This window comes from Brassica napus, chromosome C8, assembly GCF_020379485.1.
Source record: "Brassica napus cultivar Da-Ae chromosome C8, Da-Ae, whole genome shotgun sequence".
Lineage (NCBI taxonomy): Eukaryota > Viridiplantae > Streptophyta > Magnoliopsida > Brassicales > Brassicaceae > Brassica > Brassica napus.
In genome coordinates this window covers 37,502,602-37,517,940 of record NC_063451.1, presented here as the reverse complement: position 1 = coordinate 37,517,940, position 15,339 = coordinate 37,502,602, and the positions used below count along the sequence as shown (strand labels likewise).

Genomic DNA, 15,339 nt, shown 5'->3' with positions numbered 1-15,339 from the left:
AATTATAATATCAATTAGATTTATTTTTTTATATAAACTAACTGAAATACTCCATGAAGGTAATTATATACCAATATTAGTCAATATTAAAAAAATATTGAAGATAACTTCATGAAGGTAATTATATACCAATATTAGTCAATATTATCATAAAAATTGATTATCATAAAAATTGACTATAATCAATAATAACTCTACTAAAATTATTTGTTAATATTAATTTCACATTTTAAAATAATTATTATTAACAATTAATCAATATATCTATTAATAAAAGTTTCATTAGTAATATAAAATCCTTACAAATATTTTTTTTTGAAAAAAAATGGTTAAACCCGGGTCTATTAAAGACACAGACCTAACCCCCGGGTGAAAGTACAGTCCATGGATATACCCTCTCCTGGACATTCAAATGAACCGAAAGCAATAGCTCATATCCGTGTGGCCAGCGGGGTTCGAACCAGAGAAATGATTACAAATATTACTATTACAATAACTGGAAGATCTATTTACATATAAATGCAAATAAAAAATGCAATATGAAAATATTAAATAAAACTATACACCTGATTCACCATTTTCCTCTTATCAATAGTTTAGATTGTTTATCCTCCAAACCGGTCCTATCCACATGATTCATCGTTAGTTCACTGCACTATTTTAAAACGCGGCCGCCTAGCCACGTAATCGTCTGTGTTTAAGTAGATGATGACTGTGGCGAATAACACTAATTCGGATGCATTATACGGTTGTCCGATTTTTTGCCGAGTTGAACGTGGAATAAAATTATACGGCCGTATAATATATAAAACGTGAAGCGCTTTTTTTGACAAGTAACCAACACTGGCCCATTTTTTTCTGTCCATCTACTGTAACGTTATTAAAATAAACATATTGGCAGCTACAAACGTGAGGCCAAAGCTTTTTATATAATTTGATTTGATATTTAGTTAGATACTAAAGCTTAGTTTCTTTAGGTGGTTAGTGAAGAAACTTGGCATTTTATAAAATTGATAGGTAGTTAGTTACTGAACTGATAGTTAGATAGTTAGTAAGTTACCAAAACTTGGCATTTTATAAAATTTTACCTATATAAAATTAATTAATAATTTATCAAAAATTACTCTCCATGTATACTCCGAGTTTATCCCGATTTTTTAACAATTCGCTAGGTCCAGGGTCACCGCACGGATAACACGTAGCGCGATGCCGAACAGGGGTTCACTGTATTGATGGCGAATAGCTCCCATAGAACGTTAAATAATAATACAAATTTAAAAATATTTAACCTGAGAAACTTAAACGTAGATTTTAGTAAGTTTTTATTCTCTGTCACAAATTTATGATTCACAGAAATATGACTAATCCTTTCGATCGTTTAGACAGATCAAATACTTTTCTAGCATCTAATAGTTAAAATGCTTAGTTCCTATAGGAACATTAACTCTACATTCAAGATGACTTTGCGAGAGAGAGATTATCCTAAACTTAATTATTCAGTACAGAGCAAACATTATAAAAAATATTCATATTAATTATCGAAGGAAAACCAAACTACTGGAACTACTCCTCTCCAGAACCAAAAAAGCCTTTACTTTCAGCACGTGTATATAGTACTGTATTGTCACAACCTTTACAAATACCAACTATCACCTCAAGCCGTTTGACGTCATCCTCACATCATTCAATGTGCATATACATGCGTTCAAGAAGGTATTTTCGTAAAACCATCATTTATAAGTTTTTAGTTTTAGTTAGTTATTCTTTTTTTTTTTATCAGGAAGTTCGGGTGGAAACCCTAATCCCCAGATCCGAAACCGCATCATCTAATATTAGTTTCGTCCCATCTGGAGACCTTTAACACAATGGTCGGAATCCTTTCCAGTTGAGCTAATGACCTCTGGTCCCATCATTTAATTTTAGTTAGTTATTGACCTCTGGTCCATCATGTAATTTTAGTTAGTTATTCACTAGTGCAAAATGTTTATGTTTAAAAAAATTCATACATATTAAAAAACATATTTAATTCTGATAAATTATTTTGTTTGTTTATCTATTTTCATAATTTTAAATCAATAGGAAATTAATAAACATCAAGTTTTCAAAATTTCTAATCTCATATATATTATTTGTGAAACATTACAACTTCTTTTTGTAGCCACATGTCATCACTAGGATGATTCTTAGAATTATTAGAGAAATACGTTGGTCCATCTAATTATATAATAAGCTTTTTACTAAACTAACCATAAATTCATTATTAATGTCATTTATTATTTCATTAAATAAAGATTACAGAATTGCCTAATGTGGGTAAAGTATATATGACAATTAATGATTTTGAATAATAAAGATCTTATAAAAAATGTATCTTCTATCAAATTTGTTTAATTTAAAACTATTAAAATAATTTTTAAAAAACACAATAACCATATTATAAAAATTTAGATTTTTCTGTATATTTTATATTTTGAATTTTTAAAAAAATGACTATAAATTACTAAAACTGTTAAAAGTCTCACATTCAAATTTTGCGATCCATGGTTTAAAATTTTTGTTATGACAAAATACAAATGATTACAAAATCATATAAATAAAAGTCTAATTTAATTAATCAGTAAGATTTAAAATATATATGTATATATATCATTCTAAATTAAACTATAAACCATATTGAATAAATAAATATTTTAGTTTCAAAATTTACTTTGAATATTTTTTTGATAAAAGTTTTGAACTAAAATTGATAAATTTTTTTAAATTATCAATTACTAAAATTATTAATCCCACAATGAAAATTTTGTTATCAGTAATTTAAAGTTTTTGCTATTAAAAATACACATGATAAAAAAAAACATATGAGTCGAAAGCATCATTTAAAAAAAATAGACATTAATATTAAAAATATACTATGTATGTTAATATCATTTAAATTTAATTACATATCCTATCAATTTTTTTTTAAAAAAATGTTTGGATTAATAAAATTGATTTATACGTTCGCACCAATTTAATTATATATGTAATAGTTACTAACTTTTAATTATTCAATATATATTTATTATTTCATAATAAGAACATATAATACATAAAATAATTTATATATATAATGTTTATCCCGCGCAAGGCGCGGATCTTAATCTAGTTTATTATTATTATCTAATAAAAATTTGCATAAGAAAAGCAAATATATATATATATATATATATATCTTTTGTAAACAACTTTTTTCAAAATATGTCTTATGAAATATAATAAATATAAAGTTTACTTGAACCGGTTAGACTAATTGAATATTGACCAAGTCTGTCTCTTCATATGCATGAACCATTTTATTTAACTCCCAAATTGTCTAAAAATTAGTGTTTGATCCCGTACCACGTACGGGTAAATAATTCCTTAATTTACATATGTATTAAGATTACATTTCATGGGTGCTAAGATTTGCTGAAGAGTGTTAATTTTTATTTGCAATGCCATAGTTTGTATGGAATAGTATATCTAGAAAATTACAACGAAAGTAAGCTAAAATACCTCTATTATTACCTTAATCTTGTCCATATAGCAGGACTGATATGGCGTTTCTTAATGTCACGTTGAGCTAGTCTTTTTCTCTTTGCCCTATATCCATAATAAACCAAAAACTCAGTAACATTAAAACTTCTCATCTTAACTGGAAGAAAAATGCAAAAATATTTACCCTAGTATTTCCATGATCAATCTATTTGTGCAGATTCGTTGTCTTTTCTTCAAAAAATCTACGAACCTGTCAACCACCAGTAGTAATCTGAAAAGGAAAATTAAATAAACAAAAAGAAAATCAAATCAAATAAATCGACAAATATAAAAGAGGCTATTGGTTCAATTGAAGAAACCCAATTCTGTATATCTCCTCTCTTCCTTGAAAGTCTGAAATTCACATCACGGTCTTTCTTTGTTTTGCTTAAATCACACAAAAAGATAAGAGAGTATTACTTTGAGAAGGAGAAAATGATTTTTTTTTTTTTTTTTTTTGAGCAACAATTTGGAAAATAATAGTCAGAAATCTATACCCGTCTCTGTCACTGCACTCAAAACCCAAAAATATGTTGAGGAGATGACGATGGGAAGAGCAAATAAAAAAGATGATTAATTAACTGAAAGTTATATAGGAAATAAAACAGTTTGAACTGTACCATGAATCAAGGATCGTGGAGTTTTTTGTTGTTGGAGATAGTTTTTTTACAGTTATTTATTTTGTAATTGAGTTAGATTTTTGGGATAATTTGAAAAATACTCTAATTATGTTTTAAAATTTGAAAAATACATTTCATTTTTTCCATTTTTGAAAAATACACTTTCTTGTATGTGATAAGGCTTTTTTACCCTAATTTAAGTTCTAGTTTATAAATTTATTAATTAATTCAAAATTTGAAAATAGTATTATAATTAAACTAATAGAAATAAAGTTATTATATTAATAGTTTTATTGTTTTCAACTATTATTCGTGACCTATGATGGTATTTCCATTGTTGAAGTTACTGCCACTTAGTATTTTTATGACAGAAGATGATAAATGAATTGAATCTCTTTTCTCTGTCTGTTCATCCATTTTTACATAATTAAAGTACACAATTTCACGTTGTAAGAACGGTCAAAAATTACGATAAGGGTTCCTATGCGCTTCCTGTGCTTTAAGTTCGCAAAAGATCATCTCTTCTAAAAATTTGTCTTGTCCTAATCCAAGATGAAATTTACAGTAAATAATAAATTGTGATATAGAGAGAAGAAATACATCGAGGCACTATTTGATTCTCAGACCTTTGTTTTTTTATCTGGGTCGTTGCATGTGTGTATATCGTATGTGAGTATAACAAAACAAAAACACGCTTCTGGGCAAAAGAAGAGATCATTTAGCTATTTAGTAAATAAGTTATATGCATCATTAACTAATTGTTTTTGTTAATTAAAGGATCCTATGGAAAGGGATATGGTTAAATTGTGATGATATATGTTGTAACGTTTGTTTAGGAAATTGTGAGTGAAAATTATCTACTTTATATTGTTGTAATATATTAGATATAATAATATTTTCTGAAAAGGAAAAAATAAAAAATTGATTGTTGATAAAATTTTAAACGTACTGTTTTATGTTTAAAATTAAAATTATTAGTTAAGATATCAGATAAGTATAAATATTAAAATTGGATAGTTTAGTCATTTCACTTATAAATAAGTGTAGTTTTCAAAAAATAATTAGACATGGTGTAGTTTTCAAAATATAATCTCATCTAAAGTTATTTTTCCAAATTTTCCCTAGATTTTTTTATGAGAAATCGGCCAAAAAAACACTGAACTTTGCGGGAATTGCCAAAAGAAACCTGTACTCGAACCTGACCAATAAAACCCCGATTTTTTGTTGACTTTTTTAGTTAATTCACAAACTTACGGTTGACTAACCAAATTAACATACCGTTAACCGACAGTTAAGACAGTGTTAACTCACCGTTAATTACTGCCGTTTAGTGAAACTACGTCGTTTCATTCAGTTGTTTTGTTAAACACAAAATCTCAAGACGACGTCGTTTTGCTTAATTAAAATTGTTGTTGCTGCCTGGACTCGAACCCGTGCACTCGTGGTCGTAAGGGGGTATTGCCACTGAGCTAGTGGACTTTTCGGAAGGTTATCACACATGTTTATTTTTATTGATCAAAAGATGTGTTTGATTGCAATCAAACAAAATGAAACCCGTGTTTGAACGTAACCCTAATTTCTCAAATCGATTTGGGGATTTCTCTTGTAGAGATGGTAAAGATGAAGTTCACAAGGAATGGAAAGGAGGTAATGATTTTCGGAGCGATGAGGAATTTCGATTACGGGAGTGACGAAGCGGTTCAAGAGTCGAAGAAGGGTGGAGAACGCGATGCTTCTGTGAGTTTGCCATCGCTGGAGAGATCGAGGATTCGTAAAAGCGTTGAAGGGATATCAATGTTGGCATCTACAGAGGTGTCGAAGGCGTCGAAGACTAGGCGGAGAACTTCATATGGGTCGCCTGCGTCATCTCCGGAGAAGACCACGAGGAGGGGAACTTCATATGGGTCGCCTGCGTCATCTCCGGTGAAGGCCACGAGGCGTGGTTCAACTCTGTCTCCTAGATTTTCGAAGAAGCAGAAGGTAAATGTGGCTCCTTCTGGTGATGACAGAGAAGAATGGCCAGAGACTGAGATGTTGGCATCAACAGTTGCGAAGAAGACAAGGCGGGGAACTTCATCTGGTGGGTCGCCTGTGTCTCCTAGACAATCGAAGAAGCAGAAGGTAAACTCGGAGAGGAGTCTAGGTGATGATGGTGATGACAGAGAAGAATTTCTCCAGATTGAGGAATTTGGGGATATAGGTGATGATGGTAGGGAAGATGAGAACGGTATTGCTGGCATTGAGGAAGTTGGTTGTACAGATTTGAGTCTTTATTTTGGTGATAAAGCAAAAAATGATGACTGTGAGGTTGATGAAGACGAAGGCGATGATGATGCATGGGATGATGATAAAATCCCTGATCCTCTGTCATCAGATGATGAGAATGAAGAGGAGATGAGACCTGCGCAAGCTTATAGAGAAGACACTGATCCAGAGGAGCTCCTTCAGCTAGGCAAGACATTTTCAGATGCTGAGGACTTCAAACATGCTTGTCTGAGGTATACCCTGAAAACCAGATACAACATCAAGTACTACAGATCCAGTAGCTTGAAGATGGGTGCAAAATGTGCCGCTGAGATGAGAGATGATGAGTCTCCTTGTCCCTGGATGGTCTACTGTTCGTATGATAGGAGGAAACAGAAGTTGATGGTAAAGACATACGTCAATGACCATAAGTGTGAGAGGACAGGGTATTCGAAGATACTTAAGAGGTCAGCAATTGCAAGTCTATTTGCTGAGAGGTTAAGGCTGAATCCTAAGCTCACGGTAAAGGAGATACAGGCTGAGATATTGAGGGAGTATAAGATGGAAGTTTTAGAAAACTCATGCATTAAGGCCAAGACGAAGGTGATGAAAGAAAGGAGGAAGACCCATGAGGAGCATTTTGATAAAATCTGGGATTACCAAGCAGAGATATTGAGGAGCAATCCTGGATCAACCATGGAAATTGAGACCATACCAGGAGCCACGGTTGGAACCAAGCAGCGGTTCTACAGACTCTACATGTGTTTCCAAGCACAAAAGGAAGCATGGAAGAAGACTTGTAGGCCTGTTATTGGCTTAGATGGAGCCTTTTTGAAATGGGACATCAAGGGACAGTTGTTGGCTGCGGTTGGAAGAGATGGAGACAATAGGATTGTCCCTATTGCTTGGGCTGTAGTGGAGATAGAGAATGATACAAACTGGGATTGGTTTGTGAAGCGTTTGGCCTTGGATTTGGGATTGGAAAATGGGAACGGCTTTGTTATAATGTCTGACAACCAAAAGGTAAACACTTTGCTTTCATGATACTCAATGAATGTTTGATTCTTGTTTCTGATTTTTGTTTTCTGATCTTGTAGGGATTAATGAAAGCAGTTCATACCCTCCTTCCAGAAGCTGAGCATAGACAGTGTTGTCGCCATATCTACGAGAACTGGAGGAAAGGTGGAAAAGATCTAAGGTTACAGAGGTTCTTCTGGTTCATTGCAAGGAGCTACACTCCTGGTATGTTCAACTACAACATGGACGAGCTTAAGAACTATGATCCTGGCGCACATGCATCTCTGATAAAGACAAAGCCAGAGACTTGGTCTAGAGCTTTCTTCAAGATAGGCTCCTACTGCAATGATAATCTGAATAACTTGTGTGAGTCCTTCAACAAGACCATCAGGGAGCCTAGGAAGAAACCTCTGCTAGACATGTTAGAGGAGATAAGGTGTCAATGTATGACTAGGAACTACAATAGGTCTAAGATGGCTAAGGACAGGAAGACTAGGTTCACCCCGAAGACACATAAAGAGTTAGACATGGTTGAGAAGAAGTCAAAATAATGTAGTCTGCGTTGGGCAATTGGGCCAGAGACTGAGGTGGAAGATAGAGACCAGTCATATGTGGTGAATTTGGAGAATGAGACTTGTGCATGTCGAAGCTGGCAAATGAATGGTATTCCTTGCATCCATGCTGCTAAGGTCATCCTTGGCGTGGGAAGAAAACTCTCTGAATTTGTTGCTCCTTTCTACACAACCTCTAAGTGGCGTGAAACCTACAGTTTTGGGATCATACCTGTAAATGGGATGATAGAGTGGCCTCGGACCAATAGATTAGGTGTGATTCCACCACCTAATCGAAATGGCAAGCCTGGTAGGCCTAAAAACCATGATCGAAAGAAGGGAACCAATGAGACAGTGTCTACTACCAAGCTGAGTCGTGCGAACAGGGTAATGACATGCTCTAATTGCAAAGAAGAAGGGCACTACAAGAATACATGTCGGAAGGCTTTTGTTGAGAGCCCACCTAAGAAACCAAGAGGCAGACCAAGGAAATATCAGGTTAGGGTCTTAGTTTCTATCTCATTGTTTTTAGCTCTCGGTAATGTGTCTAACAATTCATTTATATGTTGCAGGGACTACACTTTGGTGAGTCCCAAGCTCAATCCTCAGAAGCTCAAACCTCACAAAATCAATCCTCAGAAGCTCAAGCATCACCATGGGAAGTTCCTCAATCTTCATAAGGTCAATCCTCACAAGCTGAAGCATCACAGACAGCATCGTGGGGAAGATGGTTTTTTTAGATGCTTGTGTGTTGTTTATGATGGTCTCTGTCTGAATGCTTTCGTTGTCTGTTGTTTATGATGGTGTCTCTGTCTGAATGCTTTTGGAACAAGAACTACCTTTTTCTTTCTTCTTTTCCTGCTATTTTAATTTGAAACTCTCAATGAAGATAGTCTTGGTTATTATCTTTGTGTTTTCATCATGTTGTTTATCTTGATGGTCTGTTCAATGGTGCATTTGTCCTTCTATAAACAATCAAGAAGTAAAACATAAACATTACTGAAACATTGTCTTAAAACATAGCCTTACATGAACCATGATTCTTACATAAACATAGCCTTACATAAACAGTCTCCTAGTAGCTATTCATAGACAACCCATCTGCTTTGTCAAACATGATCAACACAAGACATATCACAACGCCTAAACAAACCACCGAAAAACCCACTTTCATGATCACATTCAGCTTCTTAAGTTCATTGCTCGCCTTCCTGACATCTTCTTTCAAGTCTTCCTCCACGGTTTTCATGTTTTCGATCTCCATTTTAATTTTCATAACATCTGAAAAGCATTCAACTTTTGGCAATGCATCTTGAACCTCTTCGTAGACAGCTTCATCTTCCCATTTATACAAGTGATCCTAGACACAAATCATGAAAACAATCTTTATATTCAAACAATTTCTCACTGACTACCTAGCCATTGAATCTTATGTTCTTATCTTAAACACAATCAAATTAAACACTTACATTTTGAAACGTTGGGCATCTAAAGAAAGTTCTTCCTGGATTGACCTTCGTTTTTGATGTGTATATCCCAGTTCTTCGACCACAACCGCATTGCTCCGGGATACCACGAATTCCCATCGTATTCACAGACGAATCCTCACAACCCGAACTCATCATGCGATACTCGAAGAAGGAGAGATGAGAATCGAGATTCTTAAGGACGAGATCGAAGAGAATCGCGAACTGGATTTATGATTTCGCCCATTTAGGGTTTATACCAATCGGAGGAGAAAACCGTCGTCTCTTTTTGATTCATTTAACTCGGATTCAAAGAGAATAAAAGAAACTGTGTTCGTATATCCATTGCAAAGTCCACTAGCTCAGTGGCAAAAACCCCTACCATTACACCCGAGTGCACGAGTTCGAGTCGATGGAACCCCATCTTTTTACTAAAAAAGTTAATGTAAAACGCCTCGTTTCATTAATTTGTCTTTAACTCGGATTCGAAGAATAAAAGATATTGTGTTCGTATAGCCATTGCAAAGTCCACTAGCTCAGTGGCAAAAACCCCTACCATTAAACCCGAGTACACGAGTTCGAGCCGTAGGAAACACATATTTTTAATAACACAGCTATATAAACGACGTCGTTTGTCTTTAATCAGACAAAGTGATGAAACGACGTCGTATACTTTAACACCCAAAATTAACGTCCGCTTAATTAACAGTTAACTCGGTTAACGATGTGTTTATCTGGTCAGTCAATCGTAAGTTTCTTAATAAACCCGAAAAGTCAACAAAAGTTCAGGATTTTATTGGCTAGCCCATATGTCCAGGTTTCTTTTGGTAATTCCCGCAAAGTTCAGTGTTTTTTTGGCCGATTTCCCATTCTTTTATCCAATTCGATGGATAATTGATTTTTTTTTTTAAAAAACATGCCACATGTCTTAATTTTATTGATTAGGTGACTTGTGATTTAGTATATAAAAGATTAAAGAAATTGGAAAATGAGACGCTTGGAACTTGGGATTGTCCCCTTAAAACTTAATCTAATATTTTTATCTCATTAGAATGTTAATTATTGTTGATATCATTATATCCTTAAATTAATCTAAATTAAATTTAACTAGAATATATAATATTTGTTAATTGTTTTATTAAAAGGTTGAAGACGAAATTTAGAGACGTAGAGATCGACGGTTTGTGGTCACCAACTTGAAGCCCGACTCTCTGGTCTGAACCGTTTCTCCAATCCGCCATCAAGCTCACCCCGTCGTCGTTTGTTCATCTTCGACTAGCAGCACCGGACCAATATCGTCGTCTTGCTATGTCGAGCTCTCGGCGTGTGCTCACCAATCTCAGCCACCGCAACCATCTTCTTTGATAAGCCGTCTTGAAGCTCGGAGTCATCTTCACTTCGCCACGAACCTCCACGAAAGTTGCTCAGCCACGACGAAGTCTCCTTACATCAAGACTGGGGAATCTCACTGGTCGCAGGATCTTCAATCGCCATCGGAGGAAGCTCGAGCAACAATGGTGGAGTTTCTCCTTTTTGCCCATTGGGTCCTTAAGCTTCTGATACATTTCATTTCAGCCCCATAGTTTCTTCATGTGCGGACAAGATCTCTCGAAATAAACCAAATCATTCAATTATGCATTCCAGACTTCCTCGTAATATCAGAATGGTCCCTCTTCTCTTGGTCATTTTCAAATCGGCCACAGACTTTGTAATTTGAAAAACGGGGTGTGACAGATAAGAACCATGTTTGTGCGGATTGAAAGAATAAATGGTGAGATGGAAAAAGAAGAAAGATAAACATAGTGCGAATGAAAGAAAGATCTTGGAGAAAAAACATGGGAGATAAAATATTGTGTGAGATTTACTGTAGATTTAAAATATGTTTAGGAAAGATAATAAATGGTAAATTCCATTTTGTTTATTTAGGTGGAATAGATAAAATACGCGCATACTAGAACGATGACTAATAGGTGGAATATATATTTTTTTCTCAAGCAGACCCCAAGGTTATATGTAGAATAGGTTATGAAACATAAAAAAACTAAGTTGGACTATAGAGTAAACTTTACAACATGTATTCGAGGTAGATGTAGACCACATTTATTTGGCTATAATGAAATATAACAAATTCTAGGAGGAGTAGGAGTATAATAAATAAGAAAATTTTGTTTATGTTTTATATCCTATTTAGATCATTGTAATGTACTTTGTATCCGAGTTTTAAACTAAATAGACAACAAAAATGAGTATTCTATGCTTAGCTATGACATAAAATAAAATATGGTTACATAAATTTTTTTTTTTAAAATATACTGATAGTCTTACTTATGTTTCTACTAGTTTTCATATTTTTTTAAAAAATTAAAACTTAAAATGTTATTTTTTTCCACTACAAAAGGTAAACATGTACCAAAAATAAATTAAAAGATCAAAAGTCCTACTGGACAAATAAAAATTGAGAGTGTCTCACTTTACCAATTATCTCAAAAAATTAAGTGTTGCATTATCTAAGATTTTAATAGTGAAAATTGTTTGGTTTTGATTTCTAAGCTGTCTCTAGCTCAGTTCTCTAATTAGCAAGGTTTTATAACAAAAATCAGGTGTTTTTAACTATCCATAATGGATTAATACTCTGTTTAGCTATTTACTTTGTGTTTAAAATTAACTAGCTAAATTAATTATATTATTGTATGATTAATTTTATGTGCTTTAGGCCATTCAATTAATAGACCGGCACTGATCATGTTAACCTTTTTAAAATCTTTGTCTATGTATTTTATATAGACAAATAATCGATTTCCTTGTTTCCTGTGTGGAATATAATTATACTACTTTATTACTTTAATTTTTATTACCTTTTTGTTAAATTTATTCTTGAAATTCTATACTAGAATAATACATCTTTCTATTTTGTCAACAAAACCTAAATCTTTACATCAAAAAATATTTATCTAACCACATTGTGGTTTACTAGTTTTCACTATATGAGATATCGTCGTATCAGTTCGGACCATAGGTTAATTTCCTTTAAAGGTATTAATGGTTATATGCGGGATAACTGCATGCAATTCAAATAGTAATAAAAACATATAGATACAAAAGTATATATAGAGATTTTTATTACTATTCATAATGGTACGATGTAGGGTAATTAGTTACTATGCGGAGTCTAAGTATGAAATTGTTAACTCTATACAACGTAGATTTCTAACTCTTACTCGGTTTATGATTAGTCTGAGTTTTGGCCTGAAACACTTCAAGTTTAACAAAAAGTATATATATATATATATATATATATATATTTATCTGGAACGGATATGGAACTTAAAAACTAAGAGCATGATTATCGCGGGTTACAATAAGGGGTTTTAAGTGGTGGGGTCCATTTTTTGGGTTAAAAACGGTAACAGAGGAGAGAAAATAAGGATCGATTTTGGTATATTTCTTGCACTATTCGCAGGTCCTACTGACACGTGACGTCCCGCGATTGGTTGTCTTTTTAATTTTTAATTTTTTAATCAGTCCAAAAAAAAAGAAAAAAAAGAAAAAAAAATTGTGCCTATGAAAACGTGCAGCGATAATCATGCTCTAAGGGCATCAACATCGCAGTCCTTAACCAAAGTCGTTACGAATTAAAACATTAAAAATAAATCAAAATAACATAAAACCGAAGCAAACGTATGTTCATTAAGAAGTTTTGAATTCGCGTCCTTAAGGCCACGTGTCATCGTGGGAGGGGAAGCACGGATTAGCGTTGGGAAAGCGAAATAAACCGTCTCGAAGTCATTCTCATCCTCTCCCTTCTCTCTCTCTCGACGGCGATTTCAACCCAATCAAACACCTCTAGGCGTAGCTGTCTCCGTCGCTGTCTCCGTAGCTGTCTCCCTCGATCTCTCCGTGGATCTGCCGTCCATCTCGCCGTCTATTCTCTCCCTCGATCTCTCTGTGTATCTCTCCGTCCATCTCTCGGCGTAGCTGTCTCCATCGCTCTCTCCCTCGAAACCTTCCCAGATCTCTCCGCCGATTCGAATTTTTACCAGGTATCGCTGAATCCTCTGTCCGTCGCTTTCGGATTTAGTGTATCAACTTGTGGATCTATCTCGTGTGTATCTGGGTTTGTTGTGACGATTTGATTGTATGCATTGTGTTTGTGATTGAATAGTTGGTGTTTGTGATTGAATGCCATGTCTGAGAATCCTTTGTTTGTGAATTAAATACTCATTTGTTTTGTTTTCTAACTTTGTGATTGAAACTAGTACTTGATGTTTGTGTGTTCATAAGAAGAAACTCTTTCGATATGAAACTTATTCGATTAGAAAAGCATGGATTTGAAACTCATATCATTAACTCGTTTTAGAAAGATATTGATGAGTATCTGATTAGTATTCACGAGAAGCTAAGTTAAGTTTATTACAGGGCATGGACATAGACATTTGAAACTCATAAATCGATTGCATTAAGTATGTAACCTGTTCGCGGAAAGCAAATTCATAACTGTTATAGGAGTTAAGTTAAGTTTGTTCTCAACCAAATATGAATAGTGAGACTTAGTTATAGTATCAGTGTCCTGTCTTGTTGCATTGGTGAGAATTATAGGATCAATTTGTGGATATCATTGTACTCTGTTTGAAACCAAATCCTCTTTTCAATTTAGTGAAGTTGTTTGTTCACTTCGCTTTTCTTTTTAGTTGTGTAGTGTGCAATAACTACTGATTAGACCTTCGTAGTTTATTGCCTACTCTTGTTGCTTCTCATCAAACTTGATAGGTTGTACTTGTCTATTTAACCCCCGAACTAGAGTTAATAGCTATGTACTTGTAGTTTTATAATAAGTGTTGATTAGACTTAGGTAGATAATGGTTAGGTGTTATGGAGTTATTACCTGGTTATGTTTGTCCTATTTAATCAGATAGAATATGGTAGAGCTTTAGTATCTCCAAATCTTCTTTCTTTTTCTGTGGGAGTATCAGTCTCTTCTCTGTCATTGTTGCCATGAATCCAGGTAGCCAGTACCCTGGTTATGTAGATTTCCTTCATAGCGTTTCAGGAAACAATGCTCAGGGAAACTTTCCTTATGAAAGTTTTCCTTATAGTCTCAACATTGGAGCCTCTCAAATTCCCCCTTTCAGTTCACAACAGACTGAAGCTCCATCCCAGCCTGATAACCCACCAGTGGAGATACCAGTGGAGCGGATGGTGAGAAAGAAATGGAATCCTGTTGATGACGAGGTCCTGATTAGTGCCTGGCTAAACACATCAAAAGATGATGTTGTCGGCACTGAACAGAAGTGCCGGAATTTCTGGAAACGCGTAGGAGATTACTTTTCAGCAGCTCATCATGAGATGAGAGATGGCGAGCATTGTAAGCAGAGATGGCATAAACTCAATGGGGATACAAACAAGTATTGTGCAGCATACGCAGCTGCGGAGAGGCTTCAAAGTAGCGGTCAGAATGACAACGACTTAGTGAAGAAAGCTCATGAGATATACTTTGCGGATCACGGCTCCAAGTTCACCTTGGACCATGCATGGTGTCTTCTGAGATACGAACAGAAGTGGCTGAGCCTGAACACTCCAAAGTGTGGCGGTGAGAAGAGAAAGACTGCTGAGGTTGGTTCCCAAGCATCAAGCAGTAACGTTGGTGAGGAAGAGCCCCGTCCTGAAGGTATCAAAGCTGCGAAAGCAAGAAGGAATTCTAGGAAGGGGATGGCTGTCGAGGACTTTAAGAGCGTCCATGAGCTCAAGATGGAGGATTTGGCGAAGAAGGAGAGGCTCTCGAAGCTGGCCATTTTAGACACTCTCCTTGCTAAGAAGGAGCCAACCGAGAGGGAAGAAAATGTGAAGAACATGCTGTTGGCCGATTTTTTTTAGTTTTTAAATCCTAAG

The 15,339-nt window shown here is 34.6% G+C and overlaps 4 protein-coding genes across 4 annotated transcripts; 3 read left to right on the top strand and 1 right to left on the bottom strand.

The window, feature by feature from the left end:
- Window positions 1-5,499: 5,499 nt before the first annotated feature.
- On the top strand, window positions 5,500-8,573 carry LOC125591135. The gene is made up of 2 exons (XM_048764653.1): window positions 5,500-8,485; window positions 8,560-8,573. Exon 1 carries the CDS (start codon window positions 5,787-5,789, stop codon window positions 7,461-7,463), a length of 1,677 nt encoding a protein of 558 aa, XP_048620610.1. The 5' UTR covers window positions 5,500-5,786; the 3' UTR covers window positions 7,464-8,485; window positions 8,560-8,573.
- On the top strand, window positions 7,470-8,667 carry LOC125592002. The gene is made up of 4 exons (XM_048766968.1): window positions 7,470-7,475; window positions 7,517-7,932; window positions 7,993-8,485; window positions 8,560-8,667. The coding sequence occupies exons 1-4, from the start codon at window positions 7,470-7,472 to the stop codon at window positions 8,665-8,667; spliced, it is 1,023 nt and encodes a 340-aa protein (XP_048622925.1).
- A 395-nt stretch (window positions 8,668-9,062) lies between these two features.
- Window positions 9,063-9,573, bottom strand: LOC106433997 (uncharacterized protein At1g43920, Chloroplastic-like). Its single transcript, XM_048766967.1, has 2 exons — window positions 9,457-9,573; window positions 9,063-9,347 (listed from the first exon to the last, which is right to left on the bottom strand). Exons 1-2 carry the CDS (start codon window positions 9,571-9,573, stop codon window positions 9,063-9,065), a joined length of 402 nt encoding a protein of 133 aa, XP_048622924.1.
- A 4,872-nt stretch (window positions 9,574-14,445) lies between these two features.
- LOC111209038 (glutathione S-transferase T3-like) lies at window positions 14,446-15,324 on the top strand. Its single transcript, XM_022708763.1, has one exon. It carries the CDS (start codon window positions 14,446-14,448, stop codon window positions 15,322-15,324), a length of 879 nt encoding a protein of 292 aa, XP_022564484.1.
- The last annotated feature ends 15 nt before the right edge of the window (window positions 15,325-15,339 follow it).

Coding starts and splice junctions, on each gene's coding strand:
- LOC125591135 (XM_048764653.1), top strand. CDS start 5,787: ATGGTAAAGATGAAGTTCACAAGGAATGGAAAGGAGGTAATGATTTTC.
- LOC111209038 (XM_022708763.1), top strand. CDS start 14,446: ATGAATCCAGGTAGCCAGTACCCTGGTTATGTAGATTTCCTTCATAGC.
- LOC125592002 (XM_048766968.1), top strand. Junction 7,933..7,992: donor GCTAAGGACAGGAAGACTAG/GTTCACCCCGAA, acceptor AAAATAATGTAG/TCTGCGTTGGGCAATTGGGC. Junction 8,486..8,559: donor GCAGACCAAGGAAATATCAG/GTTAGGGTCTTA, acceptor TATATGTTGCAG/GGACTACACTTTGGTGAGTC.
- LOC106433997 (XM_048766967.1), bottom strand. CDS start 9,573: ATGGGAATTCGTGGTATCCCGGAGCAATGCGGTTGTGGTCGAAGAACT. Junction 9,348..9,456: donor GATGCCCAACGTTTCAAAAT/GTAAGTGTTTAA, acceptor ATTTGTGTCTAG/GATCACTTGTATAAATGGGA.